This window comes from Dendrobates tinctorius, unplaced genomic scaffold (assembly GCF_039654945.1).
Source record: "Dendrobates tinctorius isolate UK_male_01 unplaced genomic scaffold, ASM3965494v1 ptg000155l, whole genome shotgun sequence".
Taxonomy (NCBI): Eukaryota; Metazoa; Chordata; class Amphibia; order Anura; family Dendrobatidae; genus Dendrobates; species Dendrobates tinctorius.
The window spans coordinates 15,055,001-15,080,597 of NW_027361822.1; the positions used below are offsets into that span (position 1 = coordinate 15,055,001).

General features: G+C 42.7%; 1 protein-coding gene across 1 annotated transcript in view; it reads left to right on the forward strand.

The window, feature by feature from the left end:
* The window catches only part of LOC141051091 (gastrula zinc finger protein XlCGF66.1-like), a 30,432-nt gene extending 5,206 nt beyond the window's left edge, over positions 1-25,226 (forward strand). Inside the window, exons 2-7 of the mRNA XM_073547957.1 lie at positions 4,543-4,692; positions 5,225-5,404; positions 5,489-5,612; positions 5,696-5,793; positions 5,982-6,069; positions 13,440-25,226. Of these exons, the coding sequence (XP_073404058.1) occupies positions 4,615-4,692; positions 5,225-5,404; positions 5,489-5,612; positions 5,696-5,793; positions 5,982-6,069; positions 13,440-14,383 (1,512 nt within the window). The 5' untranslated portion in view covers positions 4,543-4,614 and the 3' untranslated portion in view covers positions 14,384-25,226. The remainder of the gene's footprint in view (positions 1-4,542; positions 4,693-5,224; positions 5,405-5,488; positions 5,613-5,695; positions 5,794-5,981; positions 6,070-13,439) is intronic.
* Positions 25,227-25,597: the final 371 nt, after the last annotated feature.

The window sequence follows — 25,597 nt, forward strand, 5'->3', positions numbered from 1 at the left end:
TTTTAGGGTTCGATACCACCAAAATTTACCCCAAAGAATGTAATGGTACAGTTGTGGCCAAAAGTATTGACACCCCTGCAATTTTCTTCCTGAAAATGATTGCAAACACAAATTCTTTGGTATTATTATCTTCATTTAATTTGTCTTAACCCCTTAATGATCAGGGGTATTTTTGGTTTTACATTTTCATTTTTCCCTCCCCTTCTTTCCAGAGCCATAACTTTTTTATTTTTCCGTCTATATGGCCATATGAGGGCTTATTTTTTGCGGGACGAGTTGTACTTTTAAATGACATCATTGGTTTTACCATATCATGTACTCGAAAACGGGAAAAAAATTCCAAGTGCAGTGAAATTGCAAAAAAAAGTGCAATCCCACACTTGTTTTTTGCTTGGCTTTTTTGTTAGGTTCACTAGATGCTAAATCTCACCTGCCATTATGATTCTCCAGGTCATTACAAGTTCATAGACACCAAACATGTCTATGTCCTCTTTTATCTAAGTGGTGAAAAAAAATTCCAAAGTTTGCTAAAAAAAAAAAAAAAAAAAAAAAATTTGCACAATTTTCCGAGACCCGTAGCGTCTCCATTTTTCATGATCTGGGGTCGGGTGAGGGCTTATTTTTTCCATGCCGGACTCACGTTTTTAATGATATAACTTTTGTGCAGATACGTTCTTTTGATCGCCCGTTATTGCATTTTATGCAATGTCTTGGTGACCAAAAAAACGTAATTCTGGCGTTTTTAATTTTTTTCTCGCTACGCCGTTTAGCGATCGGGTTAATGCTTTTTTTTTTATTGATTGGGCGATTCTGAATGCGGCGATACCTAATATGTGTATGTGGGATTTTTTTTTTACTGTTTTATTTTAATTGGGGCGAAAGGGGGGTGATTTGAACTTTTAGGTTTTTTTAATTTTTTTTTTATTTTTAAACTTTTTTTTTTTTTTACTTTTGGCATGCTTCAATAGCCTCCATAGGAGGCTAGAAGCTTGCGCAACCCGATCGGCTCTGCTACATATGGGCGATGAGCAGATCGTCCATATGTGGCAGATTTACTGCTGTGCTTTCAGTGCCGACCACCGGGTGGCGCTGAAAGCCATATGCCTGGAACAACCATAGAGGTCTCATAGAGACCTCTGGTTGTCCAGGCAACACGACGCCGACCCCCGATCACGTGACGGGGGGTCGGCGGTGACGTCGTTTCCGGCACGGCGGCCGGAAATGCTATTTAAATGCACGCTGTCAGCTTTGACAGCGGCATTTAACTAGTTAATAGGCGCGGGCGGACGGCGATTCCGCTCGCGCCTATTGCGGGCACATGTCAGCTGTTCATAACAGCTGACATGTCCCGGCTTTGATGCGGGCTCAGCGCCGGAGCCCTCATCAAAGCAGGGGAAATGTCTGATGACGGACTGTGTCCGTCATTGGACATTAAGGGGTTAAATGAAAAAACACAAAAAGAATTGTCCTAAAGCCAAATTGGATATAATTCCACTCCAAACATAAAAAAGAGGGTGGACAAAAGTATTGGCACTGTTCGAAAAATCATGTGATGCTTCTCTAACTTGTGTAATTAACAGCACCTGTAACTTACCTGTGGCACCTAACAGGTGTTGGCAATAACTAAATCACACTTGCAGCCAGTTGACATGGATTAAAGTTGACTCAACCTCTGTCCTGTGTCCTTGTGTGTACCACATTGAGCATGGAGAAAAGAAAGAAGACCAAAGAACTGTCTGAGGACTTGAGAAACCAAATTGTGAGGAAGCATGAGCAATCTCAAGGCTACAAGTCCATCTCCAAAGACCTGAATGTTCCTGTGCCTACTGTGCGCAGTGTCATCAAGAAGTTTAAAGCCCATGGCACTGTGGCTAACCTCCCTAGATGTGGACAGAAAAGAAAAATTAACAAGAGATTTCAACGCAAGATTGTGCGGATGTTGGATAAAGAACCTCGACTAACATCCAAACAAGTTCAAGCTGCCCTGCAGTCCGAGGGTACAACAGTGTCAACCCATACTATCCGTCGGCGTCTGAATGAAAAGGCACTGTATGGTAGGAGACCCAGGAAGACCCCACTTCTTACCCCGAGACATAAAAAAGCCAGGCTGGAGTTTGCCAAAACTTACCTGAAAAAGCCTAAAACGTTTTGGAAGAATGTTCTCTGGTCAGATGAGACAAAAGTAGAGCTTTTTGGGCAAAGGCATCAACATAGAGTTTACAGGAGAAAAAGAGAGGCATTCAAAGAAAAGAACACGGTCCCTACAGTCAAACATGGCGGAGGTTCCCTGATGTTTTGGGGTTGCTTTGCTGCCTCTGGCACTGGACTGCTTGACCGTGCGCATGGCATTATGAAGTCTGAAGACTACCAACAAATTTTGCAGCATAATGTAGGGCCCAGTGTGAGAAAGCTGGGTCTCCCTCAGCGGTCATGGGTCTTCCAGCAGGACAATGACCCAAAACACACTTCAAAAAGCACTAGAAAATGGTTTGAGAGAAAGCACTGGAGACTTCTAAGGTGGCCAGCAATGAGTCCAGACCTGAATCCCATAGAACACCTGTGGAGAGATCTAAAAATGGCAGTTTGGAGAAGGCACCCTTCAAATATCAGGGACCTGGAGCAGTTTGCCAAAGAAGAATGGTCTAAAATTCCAGCAGAGCATTGTAAGAAACTCATTGATGGTTACCGGAAGCGGTTGGTCGCAGTTATTTTGGCTAAAGGTTGTGCAACCAAGTATTAGGCTGAGGGTGCCAATACTTTTGTCTGGCCCATTTTTGGAGTTTTGTGTGAAATGATCAATTTTTTGCTTCATTCTCTTTTGTGGTTTTTCATTTAAGACAAATTAAATGAAGATAATAATACCAAAGAATTTGTGATTGCAATCATTTTCAGGAAGAAACTGAGTATTATTATCTGACAGAATTGCAGGGGTGTCAATACTTCTGACCACAACTGTATATGGATGAGTAATTGAATCCAGAAATATTTCATGATCTTTTTGTTTTCCAAGAAGCCGCTCCCTGGCCCGTTCATTCCTCAAGAAGGGTTCATCCTGCTCCCTTCCTTCTGGGATCACACCAACCGCATACCAGCGATTTTTGACCATCCATTTTGAGGAACATGACCCTGGTTCCAGTAGTCAGCTCTTGCAGCCTTTAGAGCAAGTGTTCCATCTCTACTGCCCAATGGTTGAACGAAGTGTGATGACAGGTCCTAAACTCTTCAATGGATCCCCTTCTCAGCTGCCAGTCGTACGTACCGATCACACCCCGTTATGCCAACTGTCGGTACCTTTCATATAGCGGGCCCTATAGGATTTCTCCAACCCTGGCTCGTCACTTTGTCTCTTCTGACCAGCCAAGACCCCGCAGTCCACTCACCAGTTCCTTGATTCTGGTTCTCTGATCAGCAGTCCACAAGAACCTCAGTGCTGAAGGCTCCAGTCTGGTTTCAGGACAGTGATTCCGGGAAAGTGGCCGGATCTGGCCCACAGACTCCTGCCAACTCTGCTGTTGTGCCAACTTCCTCTAGGTCCAATTCCGCTCTTGTCACTCACTTGAGTCTTGCGTAGTTCTGTATTTGTCGCCCGCTAATCAAGTTACACTATATGGATGACTAATTGAACACAGAACAAATTTTAACTCCTTTTGGTAGTGTTATATATCATCGATATGTAGCCCAAGTCACGTAATACTCTTGATGACAAAAGTTTTGCACTCCCCCCCCCCCCCCCCCCCCCAAAAAAAAAAAAATGAAAATCTGGTCACATCCAGCACCTGTATATTTAGAAACGGACTGTGAAGCACTCAGCCCTGCCTTGAGCCTTTATTCTACCACTCTCCCTGCTCCTGCAACTGTCCCTAGGCTAAATGTACAATGTATCTGCTCCTCAGCAATTGATGACATTGCTCTAACTTTACGTGGCTGAGTTGCTGTGGTTCCTTCCACTTCTCAATAATATAACTCATAGGTGATGGTAAAATATTTAGGATGGAAGAAATATAATCAACTGGCATCCTGGTACAGGTCCAAGCTGGAATTCGGTGAACTCTTAAAAAAAAAAAAAAAAAAAAATTAGCCGTTTTGGCAAAGTAAAGGTAGACTGAATGGTAAGGGGCTGGATTTTATATACCTGTGCCATTGGGACTACATGAAAAACCCAAATTAAAGGATTAAGACGTGTGCCCCAGTAGTTTCTATCTTTATTTTACAAGTGGGTCATCACTGCAACTGCAATTTTGGTTGCAGCAGTGATGCCACAATGTATGATGTAATGTTTTTGGCTCATGATGGTCTCCATATGTACTGTAAACATCACTGTGACCAATGATTAATTGTTGTGTTCATGTTGAAGATATAACAACACTTGTCCTCAATCATGGAGGAGCTGCCATGAAAAAAAATTAAACTTGTATTCCATTTTATGCTAAGAGAGAGACTACAACATCTACCTATTATATCTCCTCACATGTTTCCCCTTATCTCCAGTAATTGTATTATTACATGGGATCCTTTATGATTTTCCATCTTTTACCCTTTAAGGTCCCTATTATATCGGATCCACTCAATTAAGCTCTTCTACGTAAGAGAATTTTCCTGATTGACCCATCAAGGATGGATAACGACAAGGAGTTGATGGCAGAGAAGATATTACACCTCACCCTAGAGATCCTCTTTCGGCTTACTGGAGAGGTGAGAGATAATAATAATACATTTTATTTCTATAGCACCGACATATTCCGCAGCACGTTACATTTCAGAGGGGACTTGTACAGAGAATAGACATTACAGAATAACAATAATCACATAGATCATAACAGATACCAAGAGGAATGAGGGCCCTGCTCGCAAGCTTACAATCTATGAGGGAAAAAGGGAGACACGAAAGGTGGGTGGTAACAGTTGCCCTGATTGTATGGACCAGCCATAATGTTAAGTGTGTAACAGTACAGACACAGAGGGCTAATGGATGCATAAAGCATGTGGGAACATGATGCGGGGAACCTGGTTATGGTAAAACTTTAGGCTGTGCCACACAGGGATAGATTAGGTTAATGTGTTGAGGTGGTAGGCCAGTCTGAATAAATGCGTTTTCAGGAGAGATTCTGATGACGTCACATTACATCATTCTTATCTACGGGAATAACAGATGGACAGAACTGGAGAGGTGAGGACTCTGGAAATGTCTGTAGTGATATTTATTAATTTGTTTCTCCATATCCAGGATTACACAGTAGTGAAGAAGACCTCTAGTGAGCGCTGTCAGGCCCCTGTGTCTGAGGGAGGGAAAACACCCCTGAGCCCAATCACAGGGCCTCCACCTCACCCTTTGATCCATGAGGACATCAGTGACCAGAAGATCCTAGAACTCACCTACAAGATAATTGAGCTGCTGACTGGAGAGGTGACACTGCTGGGAATGCTGGGACATTATACAGTAATGCTATAAAGGAATTGGGGGAGATGACGGTATTATTGTATGTATCAGGTTCCTATAAGGTCTCAGGATGTCGCCATCTATTTCTCAATGGAGGAATGGGAATATTTAGAAGGACACAAAGATCAGTACAAGGACGTCATGATGGAGGTTCCCCAGCCCCTCACATCACCAGGTAATAGACAGGACTAAATACACACAGCCTATAATTATATGTATGTAAAGAATGAATTCAGTCCGTGTATGTGTTTCCTACAGCTCTATCCAGTAAGAGGACAACACAAGAGAGATGTCCCCGTCCTTTTTTTCCCCAGGACTGTTCAGAAGAAAATCTCAATGTTTCTCAGGATCATCAGGTAGATGGAGAGAAGGTGTCATGAGATCTCCCCTATGATGTGTAGACGGCTGTGAAGGTCTTGTGTTTAGTCTTGTTTTATCCACCGGTATTGTATGTTTTATACTTGTGTAATGAGAAAGGTCATCATGAATTCATCATAGATGTGACTTCTCTATCTGTCTGTGACTTTTACAATATATGTTACAGGGTGAACATCTAACAAATATTAATACTTCAGAGACAAACTTGAGTGATGTGCGGTGTAAAGAAGAAATTCTTACAGATGAAGAACCAGGTAAGTAGTAACCCCATCCCCAGTCTCATACTCGTTAATATCTCAGTCTGAAGGAGCAGACAGGTGTGAAGGATTCATGATATGTGTACTGCCACGTGTTGCACTGCCAGGCAGCAAGGGCATCAAAAAGTTAAATGATTGTAGGTTTTACAGTATACCTCTATCTTTGCAGGGGGGTATTATAATTTTGGGGGCACAAAAAATGAAACTATGATTTTTGGGCATTAAAGAAGGTATTATTTAATGTCATATAGTGTTTATGGAAATTAATTTTCAGGACCTGGTCCATCAGCCAGATCAGTAATCTGTGGCCTTCAGATGTTAGCCCTGAAAGGTGGCATTGAACTGAGGTTGACTTTTATTTTGTGATCTCTAGTTTCACAACTGTAAAGCCACCGTCTCACATAGAGAGATCGCTGAAGCGTCACCGATTCTGTGACGCAACAGCGACCTCGCCAGCGATCTCGCTAAATGTGACACATAGCGGCGACCGGCCCCCCCTGCTGGATATCGCTGATCGTGCTCAAATGTCCTGGGCCATTTTTTCATCGTCGGTGTCCCGCTGGCCAGCGTGCATTGCTGTACTTGACCCCGACGAGCAACCTCTGGCGACGCAGAACTCGGGGACGCAGGCGGGAATCGTCAAAAGCTGCTGTGTGACAAGGTACCAACGACCCCTGGATCGTCGCTGAAGAGATCTGCCTGTTTGGCAGCTTACTAGCGACTATTTAGCGATGCACCAGTGATCCTTACCAGGTCGTATCATTGTCGGGATCGCTGGTGCGTCGCTAAGTGAAACGGGACCCTAACAACAAGCATAGATGGAATGAAGGGACTTATTATGTAATGTCAAGATGGGACTGCTGCTCAACACAAAGAAGAAACAGATACTGACTACTGCCAGTTACAACCTGGACACATTTGGAAGTTGTAAAGGACTTCAACTTACTTGAATCTATCATAACTGAAGAGGAAGCGATGACATTGGAAGTCAATAGGAGAATAGCTATGGGCAAATCAACAATGAAGTCACTGGACAAGTTCTGCAAACTGAGGAACATTTCACTGGTGATGAAGACACGGCTTGAATATACACTGCTCAAAAAAATAAAGGGAACACTAAAGTACCACATCCTAGATATCTCTGATTGAAATATTCCAGTTGCAAATTTTTATTCATTGCATAGTGGAATGTGTTCAGAACAATAAAACATAACAATTATCAATGTAAATCAAAATGAATATCCCATGGAGGTCTGGATTTAGAATGATACTCAAAATCAAAGTGGAAAATCAAATTACAGGCTGGTCCAACTTCAGTGGAAATGCCTCATGACAAGGAAAAGATGCTCAGTATTGTGTGTGGCCTCCATACTGTACAACGCCTGGGCATGCTCCTGATGAGGTGGCGTATGGTCTCCTGAGGGATCTCCTCCCAGACCTGGACTAAAGCATCCGGCAACTCCTGGACAGTCTGTGGTGCAACGTGACATTGGTGGATGGAGTGAGACATGTTGTCCCAGATGTGCTCAATCGGATTCAGGTCTGGGGAAGGGTGGGACAGTCCATAGCTTCAACGCCTTCATCTTGCAGGAACTGCTGACACACTCCAGCCACATGAGGTCTGGCATTGTCCTTCACTAGGAGAAACACAGGGCCAACCGCACCAGCATATGGTCTCACAAGGTGTCTGAGGATCTCATCTCGGTACCTAATGGAAATCAGGCTACCTCTGGCGAGCACATGGAGGGCTGTGCGGCCCTGCAAAGAAATGCCACCCCACACCATTACTGACCCACTGCCAAACCAGTCATGCTGAAGGATGTTGTAGGCAGCAGATTGCTCTCTACAGCGTCTACAGACTCTGTCACATGTGCTCAGTGTGAACCTGCTTTCATCTGTGAAGAGCGCAAGGCTCCAGTGGCAAATGTGCCATTCCTGGTGTTCTGTGGCAAATGCCAAGCATCCTGCACGGTGTTGGGCTGTGAGCACAACCCCCATCTGTGGACATCGGGCCCTCAGACCATCCTCATGGATTCGGTTTCTAATCATTTGTGCAGACATATGCCCATTTGTGGCCTGCTGGAGGTCATTTTGCAGGGCTCTGGCAGTGCTCCTCCTGTTCCTCCTTGCACAAAGGCAGAGGTAGCGATTCTGCTGCAGGGTTGTTGCCCTCCTATGGCCCCCTCCACATCTCCTGGTGTACTGGCCTGTCTCCTGGTAGCGCCTCCAGCGTCTGGACACTACGCCGACAGACACAGCAAACTGTTATGAATGGGTCACCGAGGAGGAGAGCAGGCCCAGGCTAAGCCTCAGAAAACCAGAGAGGTTGATAACTAAACGGATTGCAGACCCCTGATCCTATCCACACCACTAGCAGTAGCTGTGGAGCTTACCTACGATGATCCTAGATGCCTCGGCACAGCCAGAGAGCTAACTAAGCCTAAAGCAAGAAAGGGGAAATCTAAACTGCCCCAGAGCAGACCCCAAAGGAATAGATAGTCCCCAAACATATATTGTCGGTGAGACAAGATGAAAACACAAACGCAGGCAGGAAAATAGACTGAGCATATGATGGGGCCCACACTGACTAGACAGGACAGGAAATGAAAGACACTATCTGCAATCACGCAAAAAACCCTGCAAAAAGTCCAACACGTCTGATGCACAAAAACACTGAAGTCGCACGACTTTGCCCCCTACTATATCAGCACTCTGGTCTTTTTTTTTTTTTGCTCTGCTTTCAGAATATACCAATCTAATAGGGCACAAAACAAACTGGCAGTAGCATATGGGCGGTGATTCAGCACAGCCCCTGCCGGAGCTGGCTGACCCACACAAAACAGGGACAAAACCAGATCAAATGCAAACAGAATAGCAAATGAACCACTTAGCTGAACATGCAGGGACAGAGCTGGAGACATCAGACCTCAGGAGGCACAGGAAGAAAATCACCAGCAGGGATAGAGGGAGTCAGCTGTCTTAAATCCCAATCTGAAACCCCAGATCTCCAATTGTCATCCTCATTATCAGGTGGCAAGCCTCTGTCAATCAGATCAGCTCCATTACCTCCAGTAACCACCAGAGGAAGCCCAGAAAGAGAACTTGCAACCCCTCTGTCAACCAGACCAGCTCCACTACCTTCAGTAATAACCAGAGGGAGGCCAGAAAGCGAATTCACAACAGCAAACCTTCTTGCCACAGCTTGCATTGATGTGGCTTCCTGGATGAGCTGCACCACCTGAGCCACTTGTGTTGGTTGTAGAGTCCCTCTCATGCTACCATGAGTGTGAAAGCACAACCAACATTCAAAAGTGACCAAAACATCAGCCAGAAAGCATTGGTACTGACATGTGGACTGTGGTCCCCACCTGCAGAACCACTCCTTTATTTAGGGTATCTTGATAATTGCCAATAATTTCCATCTGTTGTCTATTCCATTTGCACAACAGCATGTGAAATTGATTGTCAATCAGTGTTGCTTCGTAAGTGGACAGTTTGATTTCACAGACGTTTGATTTACTTGGAGTTATATTCCGTTGTTTAAGTGTTCCCTTTATTTTTTTGAGCAGTGTAGTTTGGTTCTTTCTGTGGTAATGGGGAAACCTGGATGATAAAGAAACAGGACAGAAGAAGAATCAAAGTCTTTTGAAATTTGGTGCTGGAGAAGCCTGTTGTCAATGCCATGGATGGCAAAAAAAAAAAATGAGCGGTGGAACGCACTAAATAAAATTAAAATAAAGTGCATTCACCGCTCGGGGTCCACCGTGCGGTAGATGGAGTAACCGCTGCTAAAAGAGGCAGGGCACTCAGGCGGTAATGTGCACAGGGTTTTAGCTGCACCCAGTGCACTAAAGCAGACTCTGTTATATGCACAGAGCTGCCAACAAAAACATAAATAACGCTGAGTCTGTATAGGGTCACAGACTTCAGTGATGTGGACACGGTATTAGAGGTCACAGAAACAGCCTTAACCACCAGGACTATCCCCTCTAGACCTACTGTAAAAATAGGATGCGGGTCGTCGCAACTGCAAACGCCCGAACAGCTGCTACCGCAGCGCGGCGAGAACTGAGCCACAGAAAAGGCACCGCTACGCTGGCAGCGCGATGCAGGACGCTTAGCTGCTGGCAAGGCTGAAGCTTGGGCGCGCTGGCGCTAATACTGGCTGAACACAATCACTCACACATACGTAATAACCAAGGAAGGGGGTATTTAATGAGTCATTCACCAGTCCAAGCATCCATCAGCAAACACAGCAGCAAGTATGAAATACTAGCGCATGGCGGAACGGCCATGCGCACTTTTTATAGCGTACGGGACCTGCCGGAAATCTCCAGAGCCTTGAGCAGAACCAATGGAATCAGGAGCAGGACCTGAGCACATGACTCCTGAACTCCAATGGAAGCTCATCCCATGAGCATGCTCAGAAGCTGGGAAGAAGGACTTAGCCTCTGGAGACAAATGTGAGGATTTGTATTGCCGCATAGGCATGATAGAAACCAGATTCCTAACATCACCCCCCCCCCTCCTAGGTCCCCCTCCTCCCTGAAACCTCCGGTCCGCCATCCCGTGCCCAACAGTGGCATAGGGCTCAAACTCGTCCAAAGGCTAGCTTAGTGTCCTGGTAGGTGTTACCGTGAACTGGGACACTTGGATGGCATTAGTGGAATCAAGGTCACCAGGTTTCAGAAGGGAAACCTGAGAAATAACGGGAGCGGGCGCTGTAGCAGAGCGCCGCCGTGAATCGGCGACCGTCACTGGTCTCCGCCTAGGAAGGGTGTCCTGAGCAAAAGAGGTACAGGCCTGGATAAATTTTTTGATGTCCCAAGCTCTATGGGGCCACCACTACGCTCCGGCCAAGAGCTTCGAGACACATTGGAGTCATGCGCCCAGGCGAGTACCTGAGCCCTAAGATGAGGAGGGTCAAAGGTCTCGACAACCGGCTCAGACTCTGACCATTGCGGGGAGCTGACTTCCGGAGAAACCGCACATACGTGGTGACAACCGCAAACGGATTCCTGGTCTGAGTCCGTATTAAAATTAGTACGAGACACCTCCATGGTCTCAGGGGGTAAGACCTCTGGCTCTGACAGCTCAAGAGGTTCGAAAAATTTAGGAGCTGAAACAGCTCTTCGCTTGGAGTGAGCCCGCTCCATACTGCGCTCCGAAAAACGGAGGTCGATACGTGAGGAAGCGGAAATCAACTCCTCCAAGCTGGTGGGGATCTCTCTAGTGGAGAGAGCATCCTTCACGTGCTCTGCTAAACCTAAAAAAAAAACGGGGATAAGGACCTTGTCAGACCATTCCAACTCGGACGCCAGTGTCCGAAAACGAACGGCATACTGGCTAACCAAGAGTGACCCCCTGGGTAAGGGCGAGTAGCTGCAGAGACGTGTCGTGCGTGACCCACAGACCGAGAAATACCTGCCTGATGGCAGTTAGCAAGTTGGCAGCGGTCCGAATCTCGGGGACACCACGTTCCCATAGCGACGTAGCCCATTCCAGCGCCTTGCCCGACAGTAGAGATATAATGAAGGCCACTTTGGCCCGCTCCGTAGGGAATTGCACAGCCAGCAGCTCCAGGTGGATCGAGCACTGACTGATAAAACCTCTACAAGAGGAGCCATCCCCAGAATATTTCTCAGGTAACGGGAGGCGGGTAACTGTCGGCGCAAGGGCGGACATGGACATACGCCCTACCGCATCTGTGAGTGCCTGAACAGCAGCATCTGTTACTTGCGAAGCTGCGAGGGCCCTCTCAAGGGTAGCCAAGCGAACCTCGATCTGTCGCACACATTGCAACAATTGCTGCTGATCTGCCTTCTCCAGCCAGACCCTGGCGCTTGTATTATGTTATGAGCGGTGGAACGCACTAAATAAAATTAAAATAAAGTGCGTTCACCGCTCGGGGTCCACCATGCGGTAGATGGAGTAACCGCTCCTAAAAGAGGCAGGGCACTCAGGCAGTAATGTGCACAGGGTTTTAGCTGCACCCAGTGCACTAAAGAAGACTTTGTTATATGCACAGAGCTGCCAACAAAAACATAAATAACGCTGAGTCTGTATAGGGTCACAGACTTTAGCGATGTGGACACGGTATTAGAGGTCACAGAAATAGCCTTAAACACCAGGACTATCCCCTCTAGACCTACCGTAAAAATAGGATGTGGGTCGTCGCAACTGCGAACGCCCGAACAGCTGCTGCCACAGCGCGGCGAGAACGGAGCCGCAGAAAAGGCACCGCTACGCTGGCAGCGCGATGCAGGACGCTTAGCTGCTGGCAAGGCTGAAGCTTGGGCGCGCTGGTGCTAATACTGGCTGAACACAATCACTCACACATACGTAATAACCAAGGAAGGGGGTATTTAATGAGTCATTCACCAGTCCAAGCATCCATCAGCAAACACAGCAGCAAGTATGAAATACTAGCGCATGGCGGAACGGCCATGCGCACTTTTTATAGCGTACGGGACCTGCCGGAAATCTCCAGAGCCTTGAGCAGAACCAATGGAATCAGGAGCAGGACCTGAGCACCTGACTCCTGAACTCCAATGGGAGCTCGTCCCATGAGCATGCTCAGAAGCTGGGAAGAAGGACTTAGCCTCTGGAGACAAATGTGAGGATCTGGATTGCCGCATAGGCGTGATAGAAACCAGATTCCTAACAAAATCAAGCCAGATATGTCACTCGAAGCAAGGATCACCAAGCTGTGACTTGCCTTCTTTGTAGACATTTTATGAAGACTGCAATCACTGGAGAAGGACATCATGGTAGGAAGAATAGAAGGAACAAGGTGAAGCGAATGACCCACAAACCGATGACCTTATACTATCAAGATAACGGCACAGAAGACCTTGGTGAATCTATCTAGGCTTGCACAAAATCGATCTTCTTACAGAACGTTCATCCATCAAGTCGCTGTGGTGCAAGATCGAGCTAAAGGCCTTTAAATTAGGTTCACAACTGTTGATTTTAGATAAGTAGATAATTATCAGACTAGAATTCATAGAAATGCGCAACCTGATTATCCACCTGTATAAACAAGCTGATGATTACCTTACAAACAAGCAAAACACATTTGTCAGGTGATCGGATGGTTAATGATGGTAAAAAAAAAATCATTGTTATTGGAATATCATGGCAGTGCTTAAACATGGGATTTGCTTGCGAGAAAATGATACTGTGTGGGGACAGACCAACTGTTTTAGTGATCGTTATGTTCCATCACTGCTTGGCAGACTGTGTAAACAGACCAATAAATGAGTATGGAACGTCTAGTATAGTTTATAAGTGCTTATTTAACAGATTTAAACTGGCCTGTACTTATAATATTTGAGAATAATTAAATTCCAATTTGTTCTTGGCAGATGATTGTATCAGGAAGTTAGTGATATCTTCAGATTGTGAAGCAGAGGATTATGATATCACACAAGATGCATATGAAGAGGATGCTTTGTTTTCAGATATACCATCAGCCGTTCCCAGTGAAGATTTATCATCTGATCCCTCCGAACAGTTGCTATCTTATAAATCGTCAAACATGGCTAAGCAAAATAAAAGCCACAGAACAGAAAATGAAGTTCAAAAAATTACTGCAAAGAAGTTAATTTCATATTCAGAATGTTCAAAAAGTGATAGCGGTGAATCAAATCTCGTTACACAGAAAAAGAGAACACATGGAGGGCTGAAGACATTTGCATGTTCAGAATGTGAGAAATGTTTCACCCGTAAGTCATGTCTTCTTAGACATCATAAAAGTCATACAGGGGAAAAGCCATTTTCCTGTTTAGAATGTGGGAAAAGTTTTAATGAGAAATCGCATCTTGTTGCACATCGTAGAATTCACACAGGGGAGAAGCCATTTTCATGTTCAGAATGTGGAAAACGTTTTGGTGTTAAATCTGCTCTTGTAATTCATCAGAAAATCCACACTGGGGAGCAGCCTTTTTCTTGTTCAGAATGTGGGAAAGGTTTTAAAGTAAAATGCAATCTTGTTATACATCAGAGAATTCACACACGGGAGAAGCCATATTCATGTTCAGAATGTGGGAAACATTTTAGCATTAAATCTTCTCTTGTTGTGCATGAACGAATACACACAGGGGAGAAGCCATTTACATGTTTAGAATGTGGGAATTGTTTTAGACGGAAATCAGATCTCTGTAGACATCAGAAAATTCACACAGGGGAGAAGCCATATTCATGTTCAGAATGTGGGAAATGTTTTAGCATTAAATCAGCTCTTGTTGTTCATCAGAAAACTCACACGGGGAGAAGCCATATTCGTGTTCAGAAAGTGGAAATTGTTTAATCTAAAAGAAAGATCTTATTAGACATGAGCATAGTCACGCAGGGTATGAACCTTTTTTACTTTCAAAATGTGAAAAATGTTACTGCAGTGAAGTGTCATTTTAAGAATGTCTGTCTCTGTAGTTCCTTCCCCCTCCACAATCTTCTATAAACAACAAATGTCAATTCATTCCCTGTGAGTTGAAATATACAGTGCTCTGCATAAATGAATACACCCCCTATGAAATGTAAGATTTTAATCAACATCTCTCTGAACACTAGAACAATTTCTAAAATTTTGACAAGACTGTGTTTTGAAATTGTTTAGCCCCCAACATGAAACTAAGGTTAATAGTAGTATAACTTTTTTTTTTTTTTAATTCGTTTATTAAACCATAGGCAGTTATATAATACACACATTTAGTATATGATGTTCAGCTTGATACAAAACATACATATGCTCAGATAACATGAAAATGTGAAGCATAATGTGTGCATCAGTTGTATATAAATAAAGCAAAACATATTACCAATTTAAACAAAATGATACTCGCGCTGTGAATCAATGGAGAATGAAATATAATATATATATATATATATATATTCAATGTTACCTGTAGGATCAAGGCAGTAAACGCATAAGCATTAGATGTTAGAAGATACTGAATATTGATGGATCTGACTAGACTATAAAAAGACATAGCAAAACATAAGTTTTAAATCTGAAAATGCAAAGTCATATGAAAAAAAAAAAAAGAAAAATTGTTAAGTGTCTGGGTTAGACTCTAGTGACTAAGAGCATGGTCAGTATTGCATTCTAATAGTTAATTAAAAACACCTACCATATAACTATGCAGACATAAATAAAAACAGACACAAACACACTGGGGGAACCATAAAGTGCTATAAATGTAACTTGCACATACCCCCACTGTGACTATTACCTCTGAATAGGAGTGCAGTGGGAAACGCCCGGTGGTTCACTAATGTGAACAGACTTTTAAGCAGTAGATTCACCGCTGAGAGCTGACTTTTAAGCGGTAGAAGCCAGCGGTAACAGGCTCCAGGTGCAGGCAAACGTCCGATAATTCTCCGATAGTGATAGATCCCGCGTGAATGGAGTGAGAGCAGGGAAAAGAGCGTAGATGATCGCTCACCAAAGTGGACACAGTCCAACGGCGGTCAGCATACCAGCCGTATTTTAGATTGTAGACACCCGCGGTCAGCGTGGTGTGAGTCCGGCAGGACCTGCGATGATAATCCAGATCACGATATATATTATATCTATATATATCATAATACCAATTGAATCACAATAGCGTTGTGTTATTATACCAATAATGAAACCTGCCTAGCTTCTAAACCCTACCTACGTCTACAAAAACAAACTATTCCGCAGCCTACTTCCACATAATGAACTGTTTACTGTGCGACATCTCTGCTCTGCAAAGTGAGGTGAGAGGAATTCCACCTCTCCCAAATCTTTTCGAATTTACCTGGGCATCCTCTATTTTGATACAACGTACGTTCATATGGGATAATCGAATTTATCAAAGTGATCCAGGACCCAAGAGAAGGAGGTGAACCCCCCCCATCCACCGTAGTGCTAGTAACTTCCTTGCCATAAACAGTGTCTCCCGTAGAAAAATCCCAACATAATGACCCCATGCCTCCTCATCCCACACTCCAAATAGACAGATCAGTGGCTCAAGGGGAACAGGGGTTTGTACTAAAGATGTTAATAATGATGTCACCTCCCTCCAGTATTGCGCAACAACAGGACAGCACCAAATCATATGGATAAAGTCTGCATCTATTGAGTGACATCTCAAACATTCCAATGATGGGTATCGGCCCATCTTAAAGAGTCGAATTGGAGTCAAATATGATTGATTAATAATATACAGTTGTATCATCCTGTTGCTGGCAGACGGAGATACCCAGATTGGCGACTCCAGGATTTCTTCCCATTCCTCATCCTGTGTATCCGGGATGAGCCTCTCCCATTTCTTTAACGTAATCTAAGGCACATTCAGTCCCCACTGACAACATATATGTATAGAGAGAGGAGATTAGGCCTTGAGGGCCCTGTGATTTGAGGATCCCTATCAAAGGTAGAGACGAAATGACACTATACCTATACATCTCATGTGCGACTGAAAGGCTGACCTGAGTTGTAAATAACGGAAAACTGGGATCTCGGGACATTACGATTAACTTGTAATTGCTCAAAGGACACCAAAGTTCCATGATCGTATAAATCACCTATCGTAGAGACACTATACTGAACCCAGAACTCGGCGGATGGATGTTCAAGTAGCACCGGGAGGTAGTCATTCCACAGGGGCATTTCAGCTATAATATCCCCAAATCCAACCACCCCCTTAATCTGTCTCCATATCGATCGTGCCAGAAGAAGCAGAGGTAGCAGTCTCGAAACATTTATTTTCCTCATTTCCAAGAAACCCAGCGGGCAACTAATCCGTGCGGCATGAAGTAGATGACTCTCAGAATTTGGGAGATGACCTCGAGGCATCCACGTACTTATGACCTTGGCCTGTCCAGCCAAATAATATAAAAAGAAATCGGGTAACGCTGCCCCCCCCTCCCCTCTTGGGCCTCTGTAGAATGGTTAGTTTAAGTTTAGGCCTGGCTTTCCCCCAAATAAAGGATGTGGTTTGGGAATTCAGATTAGCAAAAAAGGAGTTAGTGCGGTGGTGGTGCCCATGTTGAAGAAAGTAACTAAGCTTGGGAAGTAATATCATTTTAATTAAATTAATATGTCCGGCTACAGACAGTGGAAGTTTACCCCAGATCGCGAATTTACCCTTGACCGTCTCAAGCAATGGTTGTATATTGAGTTGCAGATCAAATTTACTACCCTGAGAAATATGAACACCCAAATATTTAAAGCTGGTTACATTGGGCAGTAAGGAGAGAGTCTTGGAGCGTGGGAAAGAGGCATCAAAACCGATTTCTCCCAATTTATATATAGGCCAGATTATTTGCTGAATTTATTTATAGTGGTGATTACTCCTGTCAAAGTCTCCTCCGCTCTGTCCATAAATATCACCATATCGTCAGCATATAGGCCTATGGTGTCCGTCCAACCTGCTATTTCTATACCAGCAATGTTAGGGGAAGATCTTATACGAATTGCCAGTGCCTCAAAAGCAAGAGCAAAAGGGTCGGGGAAAGGGGACACCCCTGACGAGTTCCCCTATGCAGTGAAAATGATTCAGATATGGAATTATTTACGATGACCCAGGCCTTGGACTTCATGTATAAAACACTGACCCATTTTTGAAATCTATCACCAAATCCATATTTCTGCAAACATGCGTGGAGAAAAGGCCATTCAAGAGAGTCAAAGGCCTTGGCCGCATCCATCTATGCCAATGCCCATTCATTATCTGAAATCAAAGAACTATATTGGACCACTGACTGGACTCGTCTGATATTAATGGAGGTCCTCTTGCCAGGCATAAAACCCGTTTGGTCAGAGTGTACGAGATCTAATATGACTGAATTCGCTCTTTTGGCCAGAATTTTTGTAAAAATTTTATAATCCACATTTACTAATGATATAGGCCTATAAGATCCACAATCTAAAGGGTCCTTCCCCTCCTTTTTAAGAACTATTATATTGGCCTCATAAAAGGACTCCGGCATGCGTCCTCACTCCCAGATCCCACGAAACACTCCACAAAAGAGGTGCCAGTATATCCTGGTATTTCCTATATAATTACACAGGAAATCCATCCGGCCCAGGGGCCTTCCCGGAGGCCATGTCTTTTATGGCGTCCTCTACCTCCTCCAGAGTAAACTCCGCATCCATAAAGGCCTGTTGGGAAGGACTTGGCACAGGAAATTCCATATATGACAAATAATTTAGACACTCCGGGCCATCCACATCGGTCTTAGAATTGTATAGTGAACCATAATAATCAGAAAAGCATTTCAGTATCCCCTCAGTTGAGGAAACCAAAGCACCACCCGAGTCACGAATCTGTAGAATTGTGTTAGTCGCATTATGCTGTCGTACCAAGTAAGCCAAAAATTTGCTTGCCTGATTTCCCCATCTCAAAATAAGACTGCCGGGCAAAAAATAATTTACGTTTCGTCTTGGTGTCCGTATATTGAGCATATAACCTTTGAGCAGTCAGCCACTCCACCCTATTACTGTTAGTTTGATCAGATATATAGGCTGCCTCTGAATCCTTCAGACGTCGCTCACCATCCTCCTCCGATGTCACCCGTTTAATATAAGAGATCGTAGAGGATAAACAGCCCCGTAAATAGGCTTTAAGAGTATCCCAAACTACATTAATATTTCGGGGTTCAGGGTGGGACGAGACGAAGCAACGTAACTGATCTATCGTTCTATCAGGGAATGTTATCAATTTCAGCCAAAAAGGATTCAGTTTCTATGTTATCCTATTAGTCGATGGCCCGTATTTAAGCTTAAGAATAACTGAGCTATGATCCGAAATCCCCCTACCTCCATGCTTAATATCATCCACCCATGCTGCCAGACTGCTGGACCCAAAAATGTAGTCTATTCGAGATAGAGAGCATTTAGTGGAGGAATTGCAAGTATACTCCCTTGTCTCTGGATGACGCACTCTCCAAAGATCCAGCCACCCACTACCCGCTATGAATTGTGACAGTTGGGATGTGCCCGGGGAGGGGGACCCCACCCTGCACTCCATCATCTAATCTCAATCTATCAAGATGGCTGTTCATGACCAAATTAAAATCTCCCATACAAATGATATGCGCATCTGGGTAATTCAGAGCAAAGATTAATGCCTTCTGAATAATTGATATATTGGCCGGAGGGGGATTATAAATACAAAGAATAACATATTTCTGAGAGTTAATCAGCGCATGCACAAACACAAATCGTCCCTCAGGGTCTTTCCGGGCCTCCCTGGCTTCCCACCGAACATCTTTATGAATTAACAGTGAAACTCCCCTTGAATAGCTGGTGTGAAAAGCATGTATAGACCATTGCACCAAGGGTTTTTGTACCCACCGAACCGTATCCCTGGTCAGGTGCGTCTCCACCAAAGCCACAATATGAGGACGGTAGTGTCTAATTTGTGAGAACACCTTAATTTATAGTATAACTTTAATTTCAAAATCTTCAGTTTTACTCAAATTAGTTAAAAAAATAAATACACCCCATATAAAAAATTACTAATTAGTAGTATTTTGTATGACTTGAATGATTTTTTTGGGGCAGCGCCAAATCTTCTTGTCATGAAATTAACAAGTTGGTGACATATTGTAACATCTTTTTGCATTCTTCAAGAACAATCTCTTTTAGTACCCAGATGTTGAATGGAGAGTGATGACAACTTGTCTTTTCAGAATTTTCCAAAGGTGTTCAATTGAGTTCATGAAGATCACGAGAACTATTTGGCCACTAAATCACTTTTACCCTGCTATTCTACATAAGTGCAACAATGGCCTTATGTGTGTATTTTCCACCATTGTTATGTTGGAAAAGTGGTGCAAATCTACCAAAGGAACGGAGTGATGATTGCATTTTAATTTTCAAAATAGAGTAGTACATCTGTGAATTCATGATACCATCAATAAAATGTAGCTCCTGGACACTAACTGCTCTTGCAGCCCCACATAATAACACTGCCTCTACCATGTTTCACTGTAGGCACCATGCATTTTTTTTTTTGTACTCCTCACCTTTATGATGCCATGCAGTTTTGAAGCCATCCGTTTCAAAAACATTGTCTTTGTCTCATCACTCATGTACAGAACCATGGAATCAATGGTGTTCTATAAATAAATACTAATCCCTCCAGAGTATAGAGTCACAGTAATCTTCATATGTTTCAGCATGGATTAACTTCGGACAGGCTTTTTTTTTGTGCATGGGCTAAAGGAGAGGCTTCATCCGTAAGCAATGCTGTGTACTCCGTATTGTCACGGTAAACACTCATCCTAGCTTGGCTTTCTATTTCTTTAGTTAATTGCAGTGAACTTACATGTAAATTTTATTCAAACCTTCTCATTAGAAGATGCTTCTGTTTAGGTGTTAACTGATAGAATGGCAACCATCTTTGTTTTGTATCACTTTTGCTGCAGTATATCACAAGTGATGTGTCACGATTCCACCACTCGTTGTGTTTTAGGGACATTGTGAGTGACAGCACAGTCGCCCTATGAATAGCAGGGGTGAGCTGGACTGTCACTGTTGTGTTTTGGGTTTCCTTCAGGTGTTTTCCTTTCCAGATAATTGTCAGGCCATTTAACTGGCTGTCAATTTCACATCATTGCAAATAGTAGCTTCATCTCAGTGGCATGCTTACTCTGTGCTCTGTATTTTGATATTCTGATCTTTTGTTGCTGGACCTTGAATTTTCCTTTCGACTACCAGGTTGTACAACCTCTTTTGCCTTTGACATTTTTTGACTTTAGTTACCAGACCCTGGACTTTTCCCCCACTTTATTTGACGTGCCTTTGTGTCTTTTGACCTCTTGAAAACTCTGCCTCATGGCTAGTCCATTTGTCCTCACTAGCAACTCATAAAGCTTTGATCTTCTTTGAACCTTCACCTTTCTTTTGTAAAGAAATTATTTTCTTTCTCAGGGCTTGTAACATTTCTCTTCCATGTGGTGCCATCGATGGCAGCATAAAATAGTTTTAAGTAGTGACCTTTTAGTCAACTGTCTGCTGGACACTTTGTTTAATGAATAATTAGACTTATTTGTGGTTGAAATTAATTAGAATTTTGTAGTCTAAACTTTGACTCTACTCCTATACTTTCATTGGGGTGTAATAATTATTGCAACATGAACTTCAATGAATTTGTTATGATAATTACGATATGCAAAATTTTGTATGCAATCAATGGCAATTATTTGTGGGAGTATTTTGTAGTATGGCAACCCATAGAAAATGTTGTTTCTCAAAGGAAACAAAGTTTTCTGACAAATATGTTGGGGTGTACTCATTTATGCTGCGCATTGAAGACAGATTTTACCAGTGAATTGAGAATGAATGATTAGTCCAGGAGTAGCAAAAAAAAAGTTGTACTGCAATGCTTCTTATCTTTATGGGTAGTATTGATTTATGAAAGAAAATTAAATTGACTAACTGTCAAATCTTGTTAATTATCAAAGAAGCATCACAAAGAATGGGCATTTTTTTACTGGATGTGGGAAATGTTAAACTGGAAATATAATCTTGTCAGCCATAAAGACAAAAAAAATAGTTTGCAAAAAAGCTTTGAAGAACTTTAGTTTTATCGACACATTAAAAGTAAAGTCATATCATACACGAGAAAGGGAAAGCAGTTTAAAACACAATATGAATAAGAAATGTATACAATTATTAATAAATTGTCATGGACAAGTCTTAGCACCCTTGAAATTATCACAGAAAATGAAGTATTTCTCAAAGAAAATTTTTGCAATTACAAATGTTTTGTTAAATATGTATATTTCCTTTGTGTTTATTGGAACAGCACAAAAAAATACAGTGGTAGGGAAAGTATTCAGACCCCTTTACATTTTTCACTCTGTTTCATTGCAGCCATGGGGCTCAGGGGCTGTGCTAATGGCATGCTCAAACCAGTCCAGCAGAATGTGAACAATATGGCGCTTCTTCCCTTTTGAGCTTTGCACTGTACCTCAATAGAAGTTTTCGAACACATGCAGTGGGTATGGAAAGTATGCAGATCCCCTTTAAATTTTTCACTCTTTGTTTCATTGCAGCCATTTGGTAAAATTTAAAGTTAATTTTTTTTCTCATTAATGTACACTCTGCACCCCATCTTGATTGAAAAAAACAAAAATGTAGAAATTTTTGCAAATTTATTAAAGAAAAACTGAAATATCACATGGTCGTAAGTATTCAGACCCTTTGCTCAGACACTCATATTTAAGTCACCTGCTGTCCATTTCCTTGTGATCCTCCTTGAGATTGTTCTACTCCTTCATTAGAGTCCAGCTGTATTTAAATAAACTGATAGGACTTGATTTGTAAAGGCACACACCTGTCTATATAAGAACTCACAGCTCACAGGCATGTCAAACCAAATGAGAATCATGACTCCAAAGGAACTGGCCAAGGAGCTCAGACAGAATTGTGGCAAGGCACAGATCTGGCCAATGTTACAAAAGAATTTCTGCAGTACTCAAGGTTCCCAAGAGCACAATCCTTAAATGGGAGAAGTTTGGGACCACCAGAAGTCTTCCTAGACCTGGACGTCCAGCCAAACTGAGCAGTCGTGGGAGAAGAGCCTTGGTGAGAGAGTTAAAGAAGAACCCCAAGATCACTGTGGCTGAGCTCCACAGATGCAGTAGGGAGATGGGAGAAAGTTCCATAAAGTCAACTATCACGGCAGCCCTCCACCAGTCGGGCCTTTATGGCAGAGTGGCCTGACGGAAGCCTGTCCTCAGTGCAAGACATGAAAGCCCGCATAGAGTTTGCTAAAAAAACACATGAAGGGCTCCCAGACTATGAGAAATAAGAAATAAGATTCTCTGGTTTGATGAGACAAAGATAGACCTTTTTGGTGATAATTCTAAGCGGTATGTGTGAAGAAAACCAGGCACTGCTCATCACCCGCCCAATACAATCCCAACAGTGAAACATGGTGGTGGAAGCATCATGCTATGGGGGTGTTTTTTCGGCTGCAGGGACAGGAAGACTGGTTGCAATTGAAGGAAACATGAATGCAGCCAAGTTCAGAGATCCTGGATGAAAACCTGTTCCAGAGTGCTCTGGACCTCAGACTTGGCCGAAGGTTCACCTTCAAACAAGACAATGACCCCAAGCACACAGCTAAATTAACAAAGGCTTCAGAACAACTCTGTGACAGTTCTTGTCTGGCCCAGCCAGAGCCCTGACCTAAACCTAATTGAGCATCTCTGGAGAGACCTGAAAATGGCTGTCTACCAATGTTCACCATCTAACCTGACGGAACTGGAGAGGATCTGCAAAGAAGAATGGCAGAGGATCCCCAAATCCAGGTGTGAAAAACTCTTTGCCTCATTCCCAAGAAGACTCGTGGCTGTACTAGTTCAAAAGGGTGCTTTTACTCAATATTGAGCAAAGGGTCTGAATACTTATGACCATGTGATATTTTAGTTTTTCTTAAATTTGCAAACATTTCTTTTTTTTTTTTTTTCAGTCAAGATGGGGTGCAGAGTGTACATTAATGATGTACATTAATGAGGGGGGAAAAAAGAACTTTTTTGATTTTTAGCAAATGGCTGCAATGAAACAAAGAGTGAAAAATTTAAAGGGGTCTGAATACTTTCCGTAACCACTGGAAAAAAACAAGGCAAATTGAACACAATTTCGCACAACCCCAAAAATGGGTAGGAAAAAATTATTGGCACCCCAACTTAATATTTGGTTGTACATCCTTTGGAATACATAACTACAATTAATCACTTTCTATAACCATCAACAAGCTTCTTACACCTCCCAACTGAAATTTAGGACCACTCTATTTTTGCAAACTGCTGCATGTCTCTCATATTTGAAGGGCGACTTCACTCAACAGCAATTTTAAGATCTTTCCACAATTGTTCAATGAGATTTAGATCCAGAATTCATTGCTGCCCTCTTCAGAGCACAACAACGTTTTGTTTCCATCCATTTCTGGGTGTTTCTTGAAGTATGTTTGGGGTCATTGTCCTGCTGGAAGATACATGACCTAGGACACAAACCCAGTTTTGTGATGCTTGGCACAAGATTGCGACCCAAAAGCTTTTGGTAATCTTCAGATTTCATGATGCCTTGCACAAAGTCAAGGTACCCAGTGACAGGGGCAGCAAAACAACCCCAAAACATCTTTGAAAGTCCACCATATTTGACTGTAGGTACGAAGATCTTTTCTTTGTAGGCTTCATTCTGTTTTCTGTAAACAGTAAAATGATGTGAAGTCCATAGGAAAAATGTGCAAAAACATGAAAAGTAGAATGATATGCTTTACCAAAAAGCTCCATCTTGGTATCATTTGTCCACAAGACGCCTTTCCACAAAAATTTTTGCTTATGCATGTACACTTTGGCAAACTGTAGGCTAAATTTTTGTCTCTATATCAGCAGTTAGGGCCTCTTTGGTCTCCTGCCATAGTGTTTCACTTCATTCAAATGTCAACAGATACACCCTGAGCCTGCAGGATAGCTTTACACTCTTTGGAACTTAATTGAGGCTGCTTATCCACCCTTAAGACTTTACTGCATTGCAACCTTTCATCAATTTTTCTCTGCCGTCCACGTCCAAGGAGACTAGCTACAGTGCTATGGGTTGTAAACATGTTGATTATGCTGCGCACTGTGGAAAAGGGAACATCAAGATCTGTGGAGCGGAACTTGTAACCTTGAGATTGTTGATATTGTTCAACAATTTAGGTACCTCAAGTCCTCAGACAGTTCTCTTCTCCTCTCTCTGTTCTCCGTGCTTAATGTGGCAGATGCTCAGAGCAAACATTGAGTCAACTTCTCTCCTTTTTTATCTGGTTTCAGGTGTGATTTTCATATTGCCCAAACCTGTTTCTTGCCAAATTTGATTGAGCATCACATTCTTGAAACAAAGTTGTTTAACCACATTTTTGGAAATGTGCCAACAATTTTGTCTGGCCCATCTTGAGGTTTGTGCGCAATTATGTATCTGTATTCCAAAAAGCATTAGGTAACACACCAATAGATCAACCATTGGAACTGGATATTTAACATTACCACTGACCTATTATGAGTTTATGGAAGCATATTCTATGTTGGGTTTTTTTTCACTGTGAACTATAACTATTAGTTTTCCTTGTATATGTAATTAACTAACATTTTCAATTGTTTAAGGAAATAAATTAAAAAACCTGCAATTCTGTCTTTGTTCTACATTTTTAATTTCACGTTATTTACCGTACTGTGCAAATAGTGTTAACTTAATTTTGTGGCCCAGGACAGTTATGGCGTCACCATATGTATTTAGCTTCCTTTTTTTTATCTGTGCAATAAATTCACTGTTTGAAAAAAAAAAAAAATAATAATTTGTTTTTGTGTTGTCATGTTCTAAAAGCTTATTTTGAGACAAAGTATTATTTTGGGACAAGCTGAAGTTGTATTAGCACCATTGTTTATTATGTACGACAATTAGACTTAACGTAATTACACTTTTTTGTGTTTGAAGGCGGCATGAAAAAAACAAAACAGCAATTCTGGATTTCATGTCTACATTTCTTTTAAACACCAT